Source organism: Rhea americana, unplaced genomic scaffold (assembly GCF_003343005.1).
Source record: "Rhea americana isolate MKP2758 unplaced genomic scaffold, rheAme1 scaffold_84, whole genome shotgun sequence".
In the NCBI taxonomy this organism is placed as follows: domain Eukaryota; kingdom Metazoa; phylum Chordata; class Aves; order Rheiformes; family Rheidae; genus Rhea; species Rhea americana.
The window spans coordinates 3,291,950-3,315,148 of record NW_028187023.1 but is presented as its reverse complement, the minus strand read 5'-3'; the positions used below and the strand labels follow the sequence as shown (position 1 = coordinate 3,315,148).

At 44.2% G+C, this 23,199-nt stretch overlaps 1 protein-coding gene across 2 annotated transcripts in view; it reads left to right on the top strand.

Annotated features, from left to right (window-relative positions):
• Nucleotides 1–23,199, top strand: part of SLC8A3 (solute carrier family 8 member A3) — a 142,655-nt gene that overhangs the window by 11,340 nt on the left and 108,116 nt on the right. For both annotated transcript variants that reach the window (XM_085323376.1, XM_085323374.1), the window contains exon 2: nucleotides 20,330–22,141. In XM_085323376.1, the coding sequence (XP_085179502.1) occupies nucleotides 20,376–22,141 (1,766 nt within the window). In that variant the 5' untranslated portion in view covers nucleotides 20,330–20,375. The remainder of the gene's footprint in view (nucleotides 1–20,329; nucleotides 22,142–23,199) is intronic.

Genomic DNA, 23,199 nt, shown 5'->3' with positions numbered 1-23,199 from the left:
TTTTTTTTCCTTCTCCTCTCCGCCAGCGGGGCGGGGGCTGGGCCAGCCCTGGCCGGGGGCAGGTGGGGCGGGGGCCGCCGGCGGGCACCCGGCGAGCCGTCCCGGGCAGCTGTCGCGCTCCGTCCGCCGGTGCCGGGCTTGTTTACCCGGGTTTCAAATATAGCTGCTGCGCCAGGCTCTGCCCTAAATAGGGCACGGGGCCGCGCACCAGCGGGCCGGCTGCCGGGCTCCCCCCGCAGCCCCTCGGGCGGAGAGGGAGAGAGAAATTCCATATACACGTTCTCTGTGTGTATGACACACACACACACCATGTGTGTATGTATTTACACACACACTGACACACGGACATATATAATCTGACCCAAATGTTCAGCAATTTCATATTCTTCCTCCCTCCCAGCCTTTCCTCATAGCTTTATTTTGTTTTCACCTGTATCTAAAGTACCATGGTGGGTGGGAGATGAAACTGTTGCAAGTGTTTTTTTTTAATTGTTGTTCTAGTAAAAAAAAAAAGGGGGTGGGGGGATATGGCTATTTCTTCTCTCCTGGAATCCCCCCAAAGTGGAACTGTAGTGTAGTGATCGGGTTCCTGGCCCCTTGGTTTGTTCCCAGGCTTGTTTTGAGGATTTCACCTGAAAGATATGTTTTGAATTTAAGATAAGACTCTGGAGGAACCATGAGGGTGAAAAGGGGTGCCATATGCACATCTTGCCCTCTTTGTGCATACATATATATGTATGTATGTGTATAAATATATAAAAATGTATATTTTTTCAATGCCTCACATCTCTTCAAAGAGCAAAAGGGTGATTTTATTGAGCTGCTTTTTATTTCTGGAAGGGATAGTGCTGCACGACTTAGGTAACAGTCAGTGGCATCTTTGCATTCAAAAGTGTTCATCTTGTGCCCTCTGGGAGCCTATAGGGAGGCCAGCAAGAGCAGAGCTGGCTTTAGGGGACTGCTGGGACAGAGGTGAAAATGCTTGAACATACTTGAAGATGCTCTGTAGGTTTGGTGCAGTGGGGAGAGGTATCACTCTCATGCAACATAAACATTTCTAGGGAGTTTCTAATCTTGCTCCATCCACTGCTGTTACACACATTCGTTCGTCCTGATGATGGTTTAACTGAGAATGGAATTCTTGTTTGGTGCTTACAATCAGGCTCCTGTGGTCAACTGAACAAGACCTGTGTTTCCGGAGCAGAAGTGGTAATGTTAAAAAAGAGCACGTCCAGCTACAGCTGAGGGCTAGCTAGGGAAGAACGAGAGCAGCACAGGAGTCCTCCTACTAGTGCTACTAGTGTATAACATGATCATGGTCACGTCAGTCACCCGCCAAAYGTAAATAAAAGGGGTGTAATAACTAGGTGTGGAAGAAGAGGATTCAATGTGACTAGATACAGAACTCTAGGTAAAAGGTGCAGTATAACTAACAGTCTGTTTTTTTCCAAGCCAAATACAAGTGCTATTCTAGTAAGTCTGTGATTTAAGCATTTTGCAAATGCACGTGGTATGACAGGTTGTGGTAATCCCATTACTGAGGTCCAATGTGAGAGCTGTGGAAATGCAGGTAGGCTCCCAGTTTCTGTGACAAACCTCCAGTTTTATGCTGGGCATGTCTCTTCATCTCTATGGGTCACATTCATACAATGCAGTTCATGATATTTTTCTATCCGTATGGGGATTTGGTGAGGATATGCTTGCTACAGCTAGTGAGTGGCTGGATGCTAGAGGGAAGCCAGATATGTAGTCATCGTACAGGGATTCTCTCTGTAGTGCTTTTGCAGACAGATTGCTGCCTTCCTCTGAAAATACTCCATCCAGGAGCATGGCACATAGGATTTTGGATGCTGATGCTCTGGCAGGGCAGTGCTTTGTGCTGTCCTGGTGGGTGCAGGAGGGGCACTCTGTGCCAGTGCCCAGAATGGGAGTGCGAAGGTGCATCCAGACATGGGCAGTACCAGGGGCTCATAAGTGCGCTGCTGTGCTCCTTGGGGTCTTGCTGGGCGGCTGTGAACGCAGGAGCTCTCAGTCCACCCTGAATTGATTTTGCTCATTGGGAGCTTGGGTAGCCTGCTCTGACGTCAATCACAGAGTCGTGGGGTGGTGGGAGCACTGCTCTTCTGCGTGCCGATGTTGTGGAAGAAAAGAGGCATGCACGGACAATCCTGGCTGCTTTCTTCCTCTGCCTTCATCTGGAGGAGCAGGCACCGAAATCAAATGAGGCATGTTTGAGAGTGGCAGGTCCTGTGGTACTGCAAGTAGGAAGGGGGTTACGGAGGGACTGGACCAACCTGCTGACTTGCTGCCACTGATCTAGCATGCGTCCCTCTGCATGCGGGGGGCCCTCCATGCTAACGGCAGCCTCCACCCCAAGGCCTGGAAGTGCCATAACTGAGTGTGTCAGCACTTTTTTGTTAGAAAGCAAGTTAAAATGTATTCTCTACACTAGAATTTAAAAATTGAGCACCATACAGATAAATGATTTGTCTGTCAGGTTTTTGTTTTCTTGTTTAAACGAACAGCATCAGTCTCCTCCCCTAAGCTTCCCCAATGACCAAACAGCATTGACAAATAGTTCCTTGTTCTTTGTTGTTGTTGTTGTATTYCAGATGCCTTTCATGTGCTTCAACAGTTAAAAAATGGCTTTGATTGCCTGCCAAATTTCTTTTTTTTTTCAATCAGGCAGTAATATCTAATTCTGTATTTAAAAATTAAATTAAATTACACAGACCAAAAAAAAAGCTCATGTTAAAATGGAAGAGAAAATCTCTGAAGCCAGGAAATTGATAGTTGTGGTGCTTTGTCTACTATCACTCACTGTACCTAGGTATTGTGGCATAGATTAATACCATTTTAATTGAATATATAGACAACAGTAACTCCTAAAGGCATTGGCCCAGTTGGGGGCCCATGTTTCTGAGTGCTGTACAAATGTCTAATAAATGGTAGTCTCTGTCCTGGAGAGTTTTATCCATTGAGAGATACATGGGATTGCAAGCTGTGCTTGGGGCTCTGTATAACTAAGATCATGGTCCTACATTAGTTGAGTTCAGTGATATGGGGTTATAGAGGTTGATGACGTTAAATTAGATTGCAGGCCTTGCTTACCTCCAGGATGAAATCCTGGCACTACCTCGAGTCTCCTACAGCCTGTTGGGGACTGTTGAGCTGTTTGGAGACTGACATGGAATGGGAAGGTAGCTGACTTTCCCCCTTACCCACTGCTTTTTTTGCCCTAGTGCTTTTAACCTGTAAACTCTTTGAGTGAAGGCCATCATAGATATGCTTGCACAAGGTTCAGCACGATGGCCAGCCAGTCTCATCTCTAGAGATTTCTGTCATAGGAATTTACGTGTATAGCAAGGCATCAAGTGGTGGTGATGTGTCATGCCATTTTGAAGGTACCACCATCATCCCCTATCTGGCCAGTGTCACAATGTGAAGATCCAGGTGCCATCATTCCTGCAATACAGTATCATAAAGTTCATCCCATAAAGCACATTTATAAACAAGTGACAATCACCTCCCTCTACTCTTCCAGCTCTTAATTTTCTGTTAATTCTGTCTTTAAATCCTGTCGCTGAAGCCTTTGATCACACAGCTGAGCTGTCATTGATGTCTCCGACAGTTGACATCATGGGAGAGAGGGGAGCTTAGGGCTCTTAACATTTCTTTTAAGATAGCTTGTTTTCTAACTAAAACACCCCAATGAGGATTTTCCATCATAATAAAAAAGGGAGTTTTTCCAGAGCACTCAGATTTAGGCAAAAAATTCCATTTTCATTCAGCAYTTCCGTTCACTAGCAGACTATTTCAAGGCTGCAAAGTTGGGCTTGCTCTGTTTGCTTCCTTCATATACTCCACTGTCTTTTTACCTAAACCTAGTTTGGGACAAGAGCAGAGACAGGCAGGTCAAGAGCAGYGAGAAATACTAAATATCCTATGCTGCTGGGCATGTTTTGCATCCATGGAGGTGTCAAAGAGCTTTAGAAACCATGCACGTATAAGAATCCGCATTGCTGCTTCTTTCATCATCACCCACTTATAGACTAGTACTTGGAGGCTGTTTCACAGCAAACAACAGTTCCATCCAGCAGCAAATCAGGGTATGGTTTTAAACAGAAGAAATGTAGTGATGCAGTACATAACTGCGAGAAGGGACTCAGATCTGACTGCTGAAGTTATGTTGAGGGGAACATGGGCCTCCCGTGCAAGGCACACTGCCAATGTGTTCATGTGCTACCTGCAAGTGAAAGCTGGTTTCTTTCTACAGGCCAGAAAGGGGGAAAAAGCAGGGAGGGTCGGAACATGTCTACACCTTACTCAGAGATTGGGCCCCAACTCAGTCAGGATGTGTCCTAGTTTGCCTTGCTCTCCGTAGCGGTAGGAGAGACCAGTCTGCCAGGCAGGCTGTGAAATGCACCACAAAGCTCCTGCTGCCCCAGGGCTGCAGCTCCCTTCATCTAAAGAAAGGAAGGCAGTGCTTCCGGCAGTGCCCAGCCGGTGACAGGCAGGGACTCACAGTAACCCTCTGTGTGAGGAACCCTTTGTCTTACCCTCCATTCTCTTTGCTGTCAAGAATACTTGTTTCAGGGCATTAAGGTCTGAAAGTCTTGGTTTACCACGCTGAGGTGTACCTTCCGTGATGGGAAGTAACGTTTTGATGTTGAGTTAGAGGTCTACCTTAGTAAGTTGCTTTGTTCTCCTCTGTGGCTTTGACTGGGAATCATGCAGTGACCCTTGGATCCGTTTGTTGGTTGGGAACAATGGTGCACACTTGTCTCTGTGCAGTGGGACRAGGACATTAAGCATTCCCGGAGGCCCTGCAGGATTCCTGGCTGCAARAGACAAACCTGCCCCAACAGCTAATGCCTCTGCCAAACTTGTCATTTGTAACGTGGTTTCTATACACTTTCCACCCCTGCTGCTTTTCTCCTGCTCTTGTCCCACTCACTGAAAGATGACACAATGGCATGTGTGACCATATGGTAGGTTGGTCTAGGGAATCAGTCCACCAAAAAGTTTTTTTTTTCCTTTGATCACATTTCAGCTTATTTGTCAGCCAGATTGGTTCCTCAACCTAGTTCATGGCACCGCTGTGCAAACAGGTCAACAGAAGAAGAAAGTGTAGTGCAGAGTGGGAACAAATGACCAGAGGTGGAAAATGTTCAAGCTGGCTTAAGTAGCCCTGCTTCCACCTGCAAAGCTGCTGCCTGAAGTGCCTGAAGCAGTTAAAGCTTGGAGTCCATTCAGCCCTGAAGTCTCCTCTTGATGAGATTGATAGTCGTGGATGCAAATTAGAACCTAAGACTGATGGGGTCTGCAAAGCACATTTTAAGCTATTAAGAGTCCCCCAAAAAGGCAATAGAACTTTAAACATAAAATCTTCCTGAGAATGTGCACAGAGTTTGTTTGTGATAAAGAATCAAACGCAGAATCTAGGCCAATCTCTCAGATGCAGCATGTCTTCAAAGTTCTTCAAGAACAGAACAAAACAAGAACCTTCCCCCTCTCTCAATTCCTAAGTCCCATGTTAGTGCTCAGAACTTCATCTACTTTCCTTTGACAACACACACTCCAAGCTGAAGCCTCCAGACTGCATTCTCTGGCAGTGCAAACAGGAGTAGTGCCAATTATTTCMTTAGGTTTGCACCCACTGAACCCCGAAGAGGCCATGACTGCTTGTCCTGACAAAGCAGCTGTGGGCTACGTGTGTGCTGCTGTGCTGCGCCTGCTGAGAACTGTGCTTAGCCAGGATGTGATGGCTGTGAGAGCCCCCAGGGAGCTGTCTATCTAATGGCTAACTGGGGCCCCTGTGTGAGGACCTGGGTACTAGGAGTGAGGCAAGTTCTCAGTGTCATTGCCTTCAAGGTGCAGCGCAAGCTTTGTCTTTCTGTGTGAGCTTTTCTTCAAAAAAGGATCCTGGAGAAGGAGAGGGACATGCTGTTGCTTTTCTTTTCGTAGCTCCCAGACAAGAATTAGTCTTTCAAAACTTGGGTTATGCCAGGCAAGCACAGGGGATGCCACTGGAGTTAGACACCATGGGAAATTCTCCTGGCTGACCATGTTGTAGATGGGTACATCAGAATTTGCCCTCACATAAATTACTCTTTAAACATCTTTTTTTTTTTTTTTCCTTGTATGTTAACCTTGTAGAATAGTTTCAGGTTCACTTCTTTCAATAAATGTTTCCTTTTCCTTAACTTAAATAATCCATCTCCCCAAACCTGACCTGACAGATGTTTTCCCTGCAGTGACCCTGAGCGCACAGCGTACTTCATGAAATCATGGCTTTGGTGGGGAAATGCAGCACCAGCAGTGACCCTGCTGGTGTCCCAGCTAAAAATAAAGCCTGTCCCTCCTGGCAGTGTTGGGGCTTGCTTTTAAGTAGGTAGGCAGTTTTACCCGTTAGCTGCACTGTGCTCTTGTGCCAGGCAGAAGGCACAGCTTAACCTTCAGAACATGAAGGAGCTGCCTCCCCTCTGGGGAACTGCACCAAGAGACTGAAGGTGAGAAGATGCTCATCTGCAGTTGGTGTGCCTCTGTCACTTCATGGAAAACTGCCAGCTTACCTGTTGCTTTCCTATACCCATCTCCTTGATTCCTTGCTCTTCTCCTGGCCACTTCTTCTTCCTCAAGCTGTGGCCCTTTCTGTCCTCTGTACTTCCCTCTATAAATCCGTATGTTCCTCTGTGCTGCTCCAGTAACTGACCCAACTCACTGCTTCACAAAGCAACTCCAGTGCCTTGTAGCTTTGCTGWCTTCTAACAGCATCCCCCACATGTTCAAACCAACACCTCATTTAGCTTGTGCATGTGGCTTGCTGCCTGTGTCACTGGCCCATGGGCTTGGCTACTGGGTCAAACCAGGTGGTTGGCCCAGTGAGGAAGCAGATGCTCAGTTAGGAAGGCCTTCCCAGCTTTTGCTCTAGTAAGTACATTAATGAGTTTCACAAAAACTAGTAAGCAAGTGGTTAGAATATGCTCTGGAAGCAAGAGGACAGATGAATCCTGTCTGATGAAGCTTTGGATATTTTAATATTTACATGTACATCTAGCTTTGCTTTGATCTTTCCAGTATTTATCTTAATTTATTTCTTAGRGCATCATGTTCCACTGAATATACAAATGCCCAGCACAGAATTTAAGAAGTTTCCACTTTTCACTAGATAAGATAACCCTGAGTCCGTGAGCTCGGAGTCTTTTGCTTTTTACCCTCTTGGTTCTTTTTGTCAGGTTCACCAGTGCTGTGCCTTTGACCACAGCTGATTTCCAGGAGAAGACTAAGCAAGGGGCCAAGGACTGAGATACAGACCTAGTAGTGTAAGGTTCCAGAAGCTTCATCTACTTAATGTTGAAGAGAAAACATTAAGAGATGGTGTGATCATAATTTGCAAGTATCTACWTGGGGGTCAACATTTGATAAGGAGTGTTGAATCAGGAGACAAAGGAAGAACATGTTCCAGTGGTTGGAAGCTGAAACTYGATGAACTTAGACTGGGAGTAAGGTGATGCATTTTAGCAGTGTAATGAGTTATTGAAACAATTGAACAAGTGTTGTGGAGCTTGCAGTTCTAGCGTTAGGATGGGATGTTCTTAGCCTGGTTTTCTGGAAAAATGAGGCTTATACGAGCACTCTGACAGTTGTTCCCAACAGTTATTATGCACTGCAGGCTGGCTGCGATCATATCTGACAGAGAGGTGGTGGTCTCTCAGATGTTATGTTCTTAACRCACTTCATAAAGTGTGCTTCAGTGGTGACTGTGGCTTGTTGAGTGACTGGCCAGCAGCTCAGAATGAGCTGCCAGACATGCTGCCTCCTGCTTATCTGTCTACGTATATGAAGGGCCACAGGGGCTGCAATAGGAGGAGGAGTCAGGGAAGGGCATGGRAGTATTTGTGTGCACGTCTGTGGGGAGAACAGAGGGCATGGAGAATGGTAAGAGGAAGGGTTTTTGAACAGTGGTGGCTTGGTGGGATACAACTGGGCCTTGGAAGGCCAGTTTTATTCAGTTGTCTGCTCATTAATCTCCCACAACAAAGCAGATGAGSTTTTGCTTCTCTTGAAAAGTGACTTGCTTCCTTTTGTGGCTGTTCTTTTTCCTGTTTGTGCTGCTGACTCTAGCTCATGGCAGTGGTGGGCCTGCCCCGATGGGGGAACACTCTCCCTGTTCAACTGTTCTTTACCTGCTGCTGTTTGGGAACAGTTGTTCCCATTCCTGAGTGAAGCAGGTTCTTTCCATCGCTTGTGACAGGCTTTCCAGATGACAGGAGTTACTGTCAACAAACCTAGCACAAGCTTGATCTGGGGTGCTGCCTCAGTAGTGCTGTGGGAAGGGAGAGGCTTTTGGGGTGAGGGAGCAGGGGAAGGAGGCCTGCATGTAGTGGAGTAAGGTCATGAAAACAAGCTAACTCTTTTGCTAATCCTACCTTAGTTGTTGCTCAAGTCAATCCTCCACTGTTATTCCCAGTAAAAGAGGAGCCCTGCAATTTGCTTGCCTTAGTCTTRTCTTACGAGAGATTTGGACTTAAAGCAAAAGCATCTTTGTTTTAATCTTCTTGCAGAAATGGATGGAAAGATAATTTCTGTAGTGCCTGAAGGGGACTCCGAGCTCCTCAGGAAAACCAACAGAGGTGTGGCATGGCTAGCATCAATAATGGAAGCTGTGCTCCTCGGTGGCAGAAAAGAGACGCCTCTTTCTTTGCCTCAGGGGCTTGAATAGTGCAGGCACTGCATGGGCTAAGCACGTTTTCCAAGCATCTGCAGTAAGCCAGTGACTCCTATCATTGTACTTCAGGACAAGGGTACTTTCAGAAGCTGATCCAGGGTGACCCTTGGTACTAGCTGGAGAAGGGAGAATCCAGGCCCTCTTTGCTACAAGATGGGTCTTGAGTTGTTAGGRAAGGAGGTTTTTCTCTTGTTTCAGTGTGTTTGGCTGAAGCAATCATCTCCCGTGACTCAGCTTCTCCTACTGGCACAACTAGGTGTAGTAGATCTGGAGCCAGCCTGGAGCATCCATATGAAGGAACTGGGGTGGGATAGACAAAAATGCAGTTTGTATGAGGAAAGCAGGAAGATACCCCAAACTGAAATGTGTGGCATGAATCGCCAAGAGGAAGTAAATGAAACTTTCCTGTTGAAGTGTGATATTAAATGAAATGTTGCCAGAACTCTTCAGGCTTGCTCTTCCAGGAGAATGAACTGGCTCTGCTGACTTGGGATTACTGGACCTCTGCTGATTTACGCCAAAGAAAATCCGTCCCTAAGGGTCCTCTATCTCTTTACTCTAACAGCCGTCAGCTGATTGTATGCAAGTTCTCCAAGCTAGAAAGATAGTCCTCATTTTTAGAATGACTTTGCACAAAAGGAGACTTTTGAAAGGGAGGTTCGGAGGAGGGAAGCTGATATAAGTAGTGCCATGARTATAATCAAAATGGTACTTCTCCCACTTTGGAGATAAATAATACCATGATTGTTCAGTACTTTGCTAGGAAATTTGTCTGATAAACACTGCCTTGCACCTTGGTCTCCTAATGAGTTTCATTGGTGTTGAGTGAAGCCTTGCTGACTGCTCGGAGTAAAGGGAGTATTTTTATAGGCATGTTAGAAATGGCAAGGGTGAGCCTCGTTCCTTCCAAACAAAGTGTCTCTTTGGACATACGTCTCCCAAGTTGACATACACATAGTAAGTCTTGATTTTTTTAATCTTTCTGAARAACAAAATCACTTATTCACCTGGCTGAGTCCTACACCCTTTGGGTGCAGGACCTCCCCAATGCTCTTGGTACGAACTGAGGAGTAAACCTAATTTCTGTCTTTGGAGAAGACAGTAGTAGCCTCTCAGAGTTGCTTGGTTAGTTGCAGAAATTTTAAATCATATTTTGGTATCTAATGGAAAATCCTTGATTTCTGTGGGATCAAGATGCCTGAGTGGATTAAAGAGCTGCCCTGTTAAGCGTCTAACTACCTTTGAAAATCTGGCCCTATGCRACTCCCTTGGTGAAGTATCCAAGAAAAAGCCTGTTGAGACCATGGATGGAGCAAAGGAGGAAGTTAGTGGTTTTGTAGCAGTGAAAGAGAAGACATGTAACAGTGACTAGCTTCAGACAGTATTTCAGATTATCTACCCGTGAAAGAACAGAGGGAGGCAGGCTGCCAGGGAGGGCAGACAGTAAGCAGACCTGCAGTTGAAAGACTTGTAAAAGAAAAAAAGGTGAATAATCCTGTCTGGTGATGCTGYAGAGAAGAATAAATCTCTGCCTATCTGCACGATAGAGATCAGAATGGCATATGGCTTTATACAACCCAAGAGAAAAGATATTAGAGGGTGGGGGGAGCAGAAATGAAGGTGGGGCAGAGAATAGCCTAGAGAGTGCTGCCACTTACTGTAATTGCTGTAACAGATCAACTTCCACTGTTTGTTGTCCGTGTGATCTCTGCAATTACCGTATGGTAAATATGACTTGAGTCTCTAGCAAATAACAGAGCTAATATTAAGAGAGAATCTGTAAACAGCTAGTGCATAAATGAACAAAGAGCAATAAACAGCGTGGACTTATGAAGAATGAATTAATCATGCTGGATGTGAGGGTTTATTTTTTAAAGCAATTGCAGAATTAACAGCTGAATAAATGCGGAAGCAGTAAGATATCTAAATTGTCAGTAAAGGATATTGTGTCAGGAAGGGGTGAGAGTGCTCTGTGAAATCTCACTTGAGAACTTTATTCATCTGGGTGAATTTACTGRTTTTGGCACCTGCCAAACAAAGTGGGAAGTATTTTGAGGGTAATCCATAGTTCAGTGTATGTTTCATCTCTCCTGCTATGCTCAGATCCATGGAAGCTGTTCTCATTATATATGTTACAGTATATTACACTTCTTCCAGCTCAAGAATCTGTCTCTTTGGGTGAAACCCTGGAAATATCTGTTTTTTTCCCTATATATATCAGTCAACGTGGCAGTCTGCGTTCAATAGCAAGCACCACCAATCTGGACACAGTAAAATGGTGAAGAGATCTTCAGAAAATAGAGCAATAAAGTGAACTGGTATAGATCAGTCTAGATTTAATTTTCAGAATGGTCCAGTACCTCATAAAAAACTATTGTGTGACAGATCTGAGGGATGAGACTTCATTTCTCAGGTTCTGATTACCTGCTCCGAAGAGGACAGGAGATCTGTTGATTTTGGTGGGAGTTAATGCTAAGATTTGGAGCTCTCGGATACCAGGCTGTTTTTGACCATTTAGAGGGATCAAGAAGAGATTAAGATAAACGATTAAAGGCTGCCTAGGCTAATTTATGAAGATTAAAATAAATTTGTGTGGTTTGGCCAAAGAATAACTTTGGAGGAGAATAGCTATTTACAAGTATCTGAAGCATGTAAATCTCAGGAAGGGAGGAGACTAGTTGAAAGTGTTCCAAGGACAGTATAATGAGAACTAGCAGCATAAATTTTCTTAATTTCATTCTAAATATAAGGAAGATGTCTAAAACCTCTGAGATAAATTACATCATGGCATAGTCTCTCTGGGAAGTTGTGGAAATGCCATCGCTTGGGTAATTTAAAGCAGGGCTGGACAAAGTACTGGAAAATAGTGTTCACAAAGGGAACAATCCAGCAGTAGCCCTTTAGGAATGGACTAGACAACTCTTCTGSCTCTCGTTAGAGTAATTCTGTGAAATCCAAGCTAATTGGGTTAAGCTTGAACTTTTCCTACCTACCTTCTTTTCTTTGCCTGTCGCATAGAGGAGTGTAAAAGTCTTCAGTTTAACAAGGCAAATGACAAGCTTCTTGTTCTCTGCTGCAGTGGGGAAAAGTCTTTCTGAAGTGTAGCCTTCTCCTCCTCCTGCTCCCTCGTTGCTTTCTGCCCTGTCTCCCTCACCCACTTTTTACTGCTTCTGCCTCCATTCACTTTCTCAAGACTTTCTTCCTCGCTGAGTTAGGAATGAGCCCTTCTGAATGGAGTTGTGCAGAACCCAGGCTTTCTGTTGTAGATAACGCGGCATTTTTGGTAAAACATATTTTTTGCTGTATCCAGACCAAAAATAAATCAGAAATGTGCTTTTTCTTTTTCTTTGGAGCAGGACATAAGAAAGAAGCAAGTTGGTCCCAGGAGAACTGGAGTAGCGCTTCCCCCAGATGCCCAGATCAGCTCCCAGCAAAGCTGGTGGCTACCCTAGCAGCCTGCTAGCTGGCAGGGAAAGGGCTCGCTGCCTAGCTACTTGTTGCATCAAACCCAGTATATCACGTGGTGTGCTTTGTTTTCCTCAAGTCAGTGCTTTCTGTCAGAAAACTTGTTCAAACTTGTATTTTTCTTAACCAATCCTGCATTTAAAGGGGGTGAGGTATGACTGCAATGCTTTTTCCTCTCTCTTATTTGTCATTTAGTACACCTCTATGTACAAATAACTACCGGCTCTGCAGCATAAATGCACCATTGGGAACAAATCCTAGGATCTTTAATTTTAGCAGTTGCAGATCTTGGTCACCTGAGTGCTAGAAAAATGTCACAAGTTGCCACTGTCATCTTTCCCCTAGGCTGCTGTTAGCTGCTAGATGATAAGTTGCAACCTGATGGTGGCACCTGAGCTAGCAGTGTAATACGTCCTTGATACAAGAGCAGTAAATAACACGCCCTGGGTGCTACCGCAGGCAGCGCCTGTCTTTACTGACAAGAAGTTTTCCTCACAGCACTGGAATCATTTTTTCCCCTCCCATTGCCCCCTGCAGTCCCCCCCATCATTGTTGTGCCTTTTAAACCATAGTGAGGAAGACTGGTGCTGTGGAGGTTGCAGCTGAGGGTAAGCAGAGGAATTGGTGCCTGTTGCACCGCCCGTGCATGGTTGAGYAGTTGCTCCCTATTGCCTCAGTCTGCTCGGTGAGAAGAGCTGTGATCAGCGAGAAAAGTAACCCTTAGCAGGGCGACAGAGAGGCCACTGAGTGGATGGTCCATTAACTCCACTTCTTTATTTCTGTCAGCCTCCTAAACCTCAAAGGAAAAACTTTCAGCCTCTTATCTGACCCTTTCATATCATAGGCACAAAATTGTGGGCTTGAAGAATGCACTTGAAAGTATCTGCCCGCTCAGTTTGGGGCCATTGAGACGGTGAAGAATTGTGTTTTCAGGCACACTCTGGTGTTGTGTTTAGAGATACCTGTAAATGCAATAAGGAAGCCAGTGTTTGAAAAATCTGCTTCGAAGTGTGTGATGGAGGCTTCCCAGGGACTTCCAAATGGTAGGAATTCACAGTGGTGACTTTTTGCCTAATATATGTGCAGTTGCCACTGAAGCATTAAAATGAACTCACAGTGCAATTTCTAGTGAGTGCCCTGAGTGAGCAGGCATGAATATTCCAGCTTTTCATGTGCTAGCACCGTATGCTGTTGTCATGAGCAGGCTTTGACTCCATATCCACATTTCTCAGACCCAAGGCAAAGGAGCAGGTTTCTGTCTCCATTGTGAACTGACCACTGAAAGGTAATGCAAAACACCTTTCAAAAAGGCAACAGAGCGATTGTTAATATTAATGAAAACAACAAAAAAAACCACATCCATATCAGAACAGATAATACCACTTTTTAAGCATTAGAATGGCCTTCTGTCAGTCTAAATACCAAATTGTGTCTTTTGGATATAAAAAATGCTACATTTATGTGGAAAAAATGAAAAGGGTAACATTCTTGCTGTCTCTTATACTGAAGAATCTCAGAAACATGAGCACGTATTGGGAATTGAACTGCAAGAACACTGTGGCTCCCGAGGAAACTGCRTGCTAGCTGAGCACAGCATGAACTGTGCTGTAAATAAGGACAGTTCTCAGGAGCATGGTTATGTCCACCCACCCACTGAAGGTGTTCCTTCAGTATCTGCCTCCCTGTTATTTACAAGTTTTTGTGTAAAGCACAAAATGTTATTCAGCTCCTATAAAATATAAATGCATATTGATACATGGGACCTTTTTTGGGGTGGCTGTGTACATGGATATTCCATCTGGTGGGCCTGAAATTATTCCTTTGGCCTAAATTTGCCACCTGAGGTTTGTGGAGGTTAACAGCCACTGTTCATGTTGTCTTCTGGCATGGCTGAAAGCTTTCTCCCAGCCCAGTATGTAGGAAGGCAAGCATAACTCTGGCCAAGCCAGGACCCTTCCACTGCAATCCTGAAGCAGGCTCYTGTTCTAGGCCTTTGTATCATCTGATGCCGGCCTCCGCAGTAGCTGGTCCTTCCTCTCAGGATCGTGTTTTGGGTGCTTAGGTGGGGCATGGACGCTCATCTTTGCAGTGCATCTAAAGAGATCTAAAACAGCTGTAATTTTCCAGCTGGAATGAGAATGAAGAAATAAAATGCCCAGCCAGACAAGTGCAAAGTGTGTGAAATTGGGAGAGAACAATTAAGTATAGGCGTAAAGGTTAGCTATTAATGGTCCTGCTTTTCCAGGAGCATCTTGAATACTAAAATACAGAAGAAAACATCATGGACCTGTTCACCTGGCAAGTTGGGTGTGTGGAGACTGCTTCTAACCATACACAGACTTGTGCTCCGTTTATGTCATCCTCTGGGATCACCTAATGCAACTCGATGGATACTACATTCCATCATTACAGCAGTTCTGTAAGAAATTACTGGTCTTCAGGTTTCATGTCTATTAACACCCATTTGCCATGCTAGAATGGTAGGAACTATTCATACTAGAAATGAGAGTCCAGCTTGCAAATATTAGAAGACTTGCCACAAGAGCCTGTTCTCTTATAGTAGGTTTTTGCATGATCTTGAGAGAAACAAGGCTGCTTTTGACASATATCGAGGGCCTTATTGTGTAGGCAACTAATTATGTTGCTGTAGTTCCCAGGTTTTTGTAATTCCCAGTTTTTTTGACATGTGGAGTGCAAAGCAACAAGCACCTGCTGCTCCCAGCTATAACTTTTCTGCAGAGCCCAACTACAGAGATATATCATGGACTGAGCATGAATTATGGAGCTTTTCTCCACATGAAATATAGCTGATGTGGTACTAGGGACTAAAACTACCTATTGCTGTACAATAAGCTTTGTAAAATGAGCTTGGGGATCATCAGTTGTGTTCCTATCAGATAGGTGCCTGCTGTCAACRTAATTGTTTAAGGCCTGGCCTATGTTGGAAATCAGCATTTGTCTAACAAAATGGATATAATTACACTGCTCTGACTTTTAAGTGTAAGTAAATTTTAACTTACACTTTGGATACTATTTTAATGGTGAGCAAAGGGCTAAATAGCATTTGAATGGAGACAACTGAAAATATATTTTGTTTTCAATTAAATATTTTTTTACAGTTTTATTTTAGRGGAGGGAGGAGTGTAAATTAGGAATAATACCTCTTCAGTAATTCAGTGAAAACTGAATTACTTATTTTCTTTGGCAGAAAGGCTATAATTTCAATTTTGCTGACACTTGTTAAAAACGTGTGCTCAATCAGAAATCATGGAATCAGTAAGGTTGGAAGGGACCTCTGGAGATCATCTGGTCYAACCTCCCYGCTCAGCAGGGTCACCTAGAGCAYRKTAGACAGGGTTGCATCCAGGCGGGCCTTGAAGGTCTCCAGAGAAGGAGACTCCACAACCTCTCTGGGCAACCTGGCCCAGTGCCCCGTCATTCTCACAGGGAAGAAATTCCCCCTCACGGTCAGGCGGAACTGCCTGTGCTTCAGTTTCTGCCCATTGCCTCTTGTCCTGTCACATGGGGCAACTGAAAAGAGTTTGTCCCCATCCCCTTGACACCCTCCCTTCAGGTACTTRTACACRTTGATAAGATCCCCCCTCAGTCTTCTCTTCCCCRGGCTGAAGAGGCCCAGCTCTCRCAGCCGTTCCTCGTAGGGCAGGTGCTCCAGCCCTCTGATCATCCTCGCAGCCCTTTTGTGTGTTCTGGAGTTGAGGGACGTGAGGTAATTTTTTCTTTTTCTGACCAAAGTTGTTATTAAGATGAAGCTCATTTATGTCTCCTCCATCCTAGAAGTGGGGAGTGCTGCAATAACCACTAATAGCTGTACTGTATCTGCCCTGTTCTGGGACAGATGCTGGCCATGSAGACAAAACCCTTGATCTTGAGATGTCCATATTTGTACCTAGTGCAGCACCCCAGCCTGAGTGGGACTAACCCAGCACTCGTGCATAATTAGCAGCATTTCCTTGCTAGTTTAGAGTCAGGGAGAGAGAGTATATATGACCACAAATACGCTCAGTGTGTCTGATTTGTTTTGGAGGGTAGGAGGGAGAGTAGAAAGAGAGGGAAACGCCAGATGACCTGATTTTGTTTGCAGGCAAAATCCAAAGGTTCTATTTTTGATGGTGGCTTAAGGGGAGTTTTGCCTAAGTAAGAAATGAATAGAGAGTTGGAGCTTTGCCTTTGGTTTTGTATTTATTGACAGTGATCTTCAGAACTCGGTATGTGGAAGATATGTGTTAACGGCAAGCAGTGTGTTACCTACCTCCTGATTAGATTTTTTATTGTGAATACTTTCTTTTGAAAATATCCCTGCCATTAGAGTCATGTGAGTAGCTGTATAAAAACCCCTAAATTTTAAGATATAGCCTTCTCAGCTTTCTATCTCTCAATAGACCAAGAGAACATAAGATATCAGCATTCTGAAACTCAGCTATTGTAAAAGGTATAACTAGCCTGATAGTTATTTGAAGTAATTTTCTATCTCAAGTCTAATGAGACAATGTCTCCCAAGTGCAAACCATGCTACTTTCTGGACTGTTTCCAAAAGTATTTCAAAACTGATCTTTTCTATTTATGGATTTTATTTATGGATCACTTGGCCATTGTCAACCCTTGTACAATAAGGCATTCTCCCTGCTAAAATAGTTGTTATGCATCTTTCCCAGAGCCTTCCTACTGAACACTAGCTTGTTCTGTCGCACTGATGCTTTCAGCTTTTTGTTTTTGTTGCATTGATTGAATGCTTTCATAACTTATCCTACCAGATAGGAGAAATATCCCTCAGAACCACTGCCCTTATTTGCATGAGCTCCATGGGATAGTGATATCAGGCACAGATCTGTATGAGCAGAAGATGTCTGATATCAAAGAGATAGTGGAAAGCAACAGACTTATGATCCTAATGGTGCCAAACTGAAGATCACTCAGTACTAACTGACTTCCACTGTTGCTGCAGTCTCGTGCTGTTTGTATCCCACACAGCCAAGGCAGTGACGTGGTTGGACTTACACCTCCTTGTGCCAGGTGTGGATTTGCTGTTTTGTTGGACTGAAATAGGAGGAATGACACTGACTCTTCCTGGGTGACTTGCTGTGACTCAGGACTGTGCTCCAAGCCTGCCTGCCTGCCAGGTGAAGGCTCCATCCTCAGAGCAAGACTTGTGCTGAAGGGGTAGCTCATGCCACAGTTAGCCCTGTAGAGATCAATACAGTTACTTAAAGGAAAGATGGGAAATGTCTCTACTTCATTCTGGGGAGGCCAGAGCTACGTAGATCCCCTCCGGTGATTTCTGGACTGAGTTTAGTAGATATATCTGAGGGCAAAAGTGGATCCTGTATAAGCAGCCTTGCTGACTCAGAGTGTGAATTTTAACTTTTCTATCCTCCAACTTCTGAATGTTAAAACTGTTACCTCAATGTTTTATTAACAGCAATGTTAAAATCTAATAGTCTTATTCTGTGTTGCAAAGCTCTGTTGCACCAGTTCCCAAGAGAAGGGGGAGGGTAAGAATGCTCCACTGTGTTTTTTAGATTGTTTAGGTTAATGCTGTTCATACTATGAAAGCATTTTAAAATCTTGTAAGACAGCGTCGCTATGGGCAAAGTTTCTGTTGATCTCACTGGAGAATTTTATCTATGTCAAAGAATTGCAGGATAGGTCATTATTGTGTTGTATTAGAAAATGATTTTGACCTTCACTTAATGTTGAGATGTTCATCAAAGCAAATAAAAGCCAGTGAAACAATGTGCTGCCAAATTCTGAGATTCTACAACCTGCAAGTTGGGTTTGGAGTTCCAAAAGTATAAACAGAAGCTACCTCTGACAAAGGTTGTTTTCAAAATTGTGCACAGTTAATTTGAGGAGTAATCAGTAGAGTTACCCTCTGCTTAAAATCAAATTRAAAATTAAAAAAGAACTGGAGAAGTCTGGAATGTTTTGAGGAATGGCTAGCAGTAGAAACCATTACAGAGTTATATAAGGTAGACAGTGTTAATTACAAAAGGTGGTTGTACCACAGGGAGGGTGCTTGAGGTGCTTGAGTCACATAGATGGTTTTGAAATTTCTCCTGTCTTTTTGACAGCCATTTCTACATGGCTTATTTTGGAAGACACAATGCCTACTGGCTGCTGTACAGTTAACTAGATTCAGGGAACTGGAAGAGTCAAGAGGTTGGTGGATACCTGCCAGCAATTGCAGTACAAAAAAAGGATGATCTGATGTGCTCTGGGTGTATTGGACCTACTGTGCAYGTGCAGTTGATCTCTGTGTGCACTTTGAGTCAAAGGCACCTGGAACCTGTCTTCTTTACTGTGCATGTGCACACATCTACCTTGCGGCCCAGATGTGTTGGGTTTGCTGCATAGAGTTACTCTGCATGTGTACCATGGCCCTTTTTCAGGGATTTCCCAACATCCTGCTGCCAGAAATTTGGCAAMATATCATAGAAAGAGGAAGGGGAACCAAAATGGCAGAGTCAAACTATAACCAAGTTGTACATATTGGATAGCTCTGTCTTCCTTGTCACCCTGAGCTATGCAGACAGCCAAGCATTTTAAAAAGGCGGCAGGGCTGATGCTGGTGCAGCCTAACAATCCTCCCTGAGGCTGTGGTTCCTTGGATCCCTGGGGATTCAATCAAGCACCACATCTAGGGTGAAAAAGAAGATAAGAATACATCTGAGAAAGCTAATGTGGGAGAAACTGCCGCCTTTGAATTAATCCAGGTGACATGAAATGTATTATTTTTTCATATCAAGGGTGTTTGATATGGATTTGTGATCCTGATACTGCATAATCAGTTCTCTTCCCTCTGCTGGGCTTTGTCAGSAACAGTTTTGTTCATTTGCTTTTCTTCCTGTTTTGCTTGTCTTTATAGATTTTTATCTGAAAGTCGAAAACATTTTTGTAGATATCAGGAAGATTGCACCAGCTTTTGAGAAAATGCAAGTGACACAATGTGATGATAAAATAACCATTCGAGATGCATTTGTTAATGCTGATAACATTAGAATGCTGCCTGGAATACATGCAGTGCAAGGGGGAAGGGGAGGGACTTTCTGAARTTTCAGAGGCCAGTTCATTTCTTTGAATTGCAGCCATCTGAACGTTAGGGATCTCCTCTAGACTGGCTGCCTAGGCACCCTCTGTAGATCAAGGAAAGAGAGGAGAAAGGATTAAATCCCTTCTTGAGATGTATGTCTTAAATACATCGTTCAAATCAGGTTGGGATGGGACACAAGGATTGTCCCCTGGAAGAGACTGTCTCTTTCCACTGACTACAAAAAGAGTCTAGACGATTTCTTTCAACTTACTGCCCAAGTTTTAGATAGTTACAGTATACTCCTAGGCCTACTGATTTAAGAGTACAAACCTCAATGACAGTGGAAGCTGAGACTCTTGAACCTTGCAAATGTTTTAGGTAATGCCACTATTAAGTTTGATATTTCCTGTGAGATACTTGGCTGTGTCTGGGCTCACAAACCTTATGATTTGTCAGTTACTAATACTGAGACCAAATTCTTCCAGAGGCTGGTTATAAAGGAGAGAGAATAGTCTAGTCTGTGACAGTATGAATGGTTCAGAATGCAATCTTAACTGATTGGTAAGTCCTTGGCTACCATGGTACCTCTTAAYTGAGTTATGTCCTACAAACAGAGTATCACTGGGAGATTGCTCAGTGTCCATAGATGGTGCTTCTTGTGTTACTAGTGATTTTTTAATTTGTCTCAGGCCTGGGGTGGTGAGATAGAGGAGCCACTGGATTTGGTTTCTTCTGCCGAGTTCTAGAGCTATGTTCTGGATCACACTGTGGCATCATTAGGTGACTATTAGCTGAGCGCTCAGTATTCCAACTGCATATGTTGTAGGCCAAGAATGGGGTATTATGTACAGTTTTCCTCTAAGCTACTTTTTTAGCAATTTGTCTTCATCTGCTAGGCTTGTAAGTGCTGCAGTTTGTTAGAGTCCCAGCTAATGGTAAATATCTTCTTCAAAGTGGCAGAGAGACAATCCATGCATCTCTACCAGTCCTCTTCAGTGGTGAGATACTGAAGCGTGTATGGGCAAATGTTGCATCTTCCTTTTCTCTCATGCTTCCCTCCCCCCTCTCTGTTTTGTTTGTTTCAGGTTCTCGGCCTTTTTGGATCTACACAGTGGAAGTTGCATCTTGTGTATGGCGTGGTTAAGCTTGCAGCCTCTCACCTCGGCCTTCCTCCATTTTGGGCTGGTTACTTTTGTGCTGTTTTTGCATGGTTTGCAGGTGGATGCTGCCTTGACGGGAGACTCAACCAGTTCAGTACAAAACAGTTCGTGTTCAGGATCTTTTGACTGCAAGGAGGGTGTTATCCTGCCAATATGGTACCCAGAAAATCCATCCCTTGGGGACAAAATTGCCCGGGTTATTGTATACTTTGTAGCATTGATCTACATGTTCCTTGGAGTCTCCATCATTGCAGATCGTTTCATGGCATCTATAGAGGTTATCACATCACAAGAGAAAGAAATCACRATTAAGAAACCCAATGGAGAGACCACAACAACCACCATTCGGATTTGGAATGAAACTGTTTCCAACTTGACCCTCATGGCTCTGGGCTCTTCTGCTCCTGAGATCCTTCTATCGTTGATAGAAGTATGTGGGCATGGATTCATAGCTGGAGACCTGGGGCCTTCCACGATTGTTGGCAGTGCTGCTTTCAATATGTTTATCATCATTGCCATCTGTGTCTATGTGATCCCTGACGGGGAAACCAGAAAGATAAAACACCTGAGGGTTTTTTTTGTCACAGCTGCATGGAGCATTTTTGCTTACATTTGGTTGTACATGATCCTTGCTGTTTTCTCTCCAGGTGTGGTTCAGGTCTGGGAAGGTCTGCTCACACTTTTCTTCTTTCCACTTTGTGTCATTCTGGCTTGGATAGCAGATAAACGTTTGCTTTTCTATAAGTATATGCACAAAAAATACCGTACTGACAAGCACAGGGGCATTATCATAGAATCAGAAGGTGATCACCCTAAGGGAATTGAGATGGATGGCAAGATGATGAACTCTCACTTTCTGGATGGAAACCTAGTGACTGTGGAGGGGAAGGAGGTAGATGAATCTCGCAAAGAGATGATTCGGATCCTTAAGGACCTGAAGCAGAAGCACCCAGAAAAGGACTTGGATCAGCTGGTAGAAATGGCTAACTACTATGCCTTGTCTCATCAGCAAAAGAGCAGAGCTTTTTATCGCATTCAAGCTACTAGAATGATGACYGGAGCTGGAAATATTCTGAAGAAACATGCAGCTGAGCAAGCCAAGAAGAGCACCAGCTTGCATGAAGTGCGGCCAGATGAGCCTGAAGAATTCATCTCCAAAATTTATTTTGACCCGTGTTCCTACCAGTGTCTTGAGAACTGTGGTGCTGTTCTCCTGACAGTGGTGCGGAAAGGAGGGGACATGTCCAAGACCATCTATGTGGACTACAAAACAGAGGATGGCTCTGCCAATGCTGGTGCTGACTATGAGTTCACAGAAGGGACTGTTGTCCTGAAATCAGGGGAGACGCAGAAGGAGTTCTCTGTGGGAATTATTGATGATGATATCTTCGAGGAGGATGAGCATTTCTTTGTGCGGCTCAGTAACCTGCGTGTGGTGGAGAATGAGGAACCTCCAGAGCTCAGTAACTCCCCATACCCAAAGGCCATACTGGCCTCTCCTTGTGTGGCCACAGTGACTATACTGGATGATGACCATGCTGGCATCTTCACATTTGAGTGTGATGTTATACATGTCAGTGAGAGCATTGGTGTGATGGAAGTCAAAGTCCTAAGGACATCAGGTGCTCGAGGTACAGTCATAGTGCCATATAGGACAGTAGAAGGGACAGCGAAAGGAGGTGGAGAGGATTTTGAAGACACTTATGGGGAGCTGGAGTTCAAGAATGATGAAACTGTGTAAGTACCCCATTCATTTTTGTTCCTGGGACTGGTTTCGGTGCTTAACCCTACATTTTCCCTCCATTACAGGTGAATGCTTGCRAGGGACAGGCTACTTTTTTCAGCTTTCCTTCAGTTTCCCTACTTACCTCTTTCAGGCAAGAACTGACAGCAGGATTCAAGAGCTCAGAGTCTCTTCTCCCTTCTCTCTTGGGAACAGTAAACAAAGGTTTAYAAATATTGTGGGAGTGGAAAGAAAATATATCGTCCTCTAAGAGCCTGTGAGTAAAGGCAGAGAGAGAAGAAAACAGGTGAAGTTTTCACCTGGCTGGGCGAATACGGGAAAGCCTCTAAATATGTGAGTAAAATCTTCTTGAAAACCCAACACAGAGGGCAAAGGAGTTTCTAAATAACCCAACCCTAGATGAAAAGTGTACAACAGTTATTCTCAGGCAAGCAAAAGCTGCTTAGTAGACAGAGAGCGTTCTTTTAGCAAGAGCAACACATCATACCTGTCTCCCTAGGCTGCCAGTGCAACTTGCGGGTCAATGTAGTAGCTAATTCAGAGCATAGGCACAGTTGCAAGCTGTTCTGCTGGGCTTGTACAATCATTCCAGCCTTTATGCCCTTATGGTCTACCCATATCCCCCTCCACTCCCCTTGGCTTCTGTGTCACTTTCTCTATGATCTCCCCATGTCTGTTCTTTTGCTAYGTGTGTTTTTTCCCCTTATAAAATACCATGGCAATTGGCAATAATGCTCTAAAGCACTGCAGCTCACAGCCTGTCCCTGTAGCTCCATGACCCAGTGTTTTCATACAGAATAAAGAACGGAAGTGGAGTAGTCTGAACTAGTCCTGTTAATTCAGCGCTTTTATTGCCTACAAGGTAGCTGATATGCAGGTAGGAAGTAATAAAGACCAGAGAGGTGATAATGTCTAATTGCTTTAAGTACCTGCTGTTAACATTAGTGAGGAATGAGAAAAATCCCTTAGCGGAATAGAGAGAGGGAGGGGGTGTGAACCTGGTGCTAAAACTCCCTAGTGTTAAGTGCCTAGGTTCCTCTTGTTAACACCT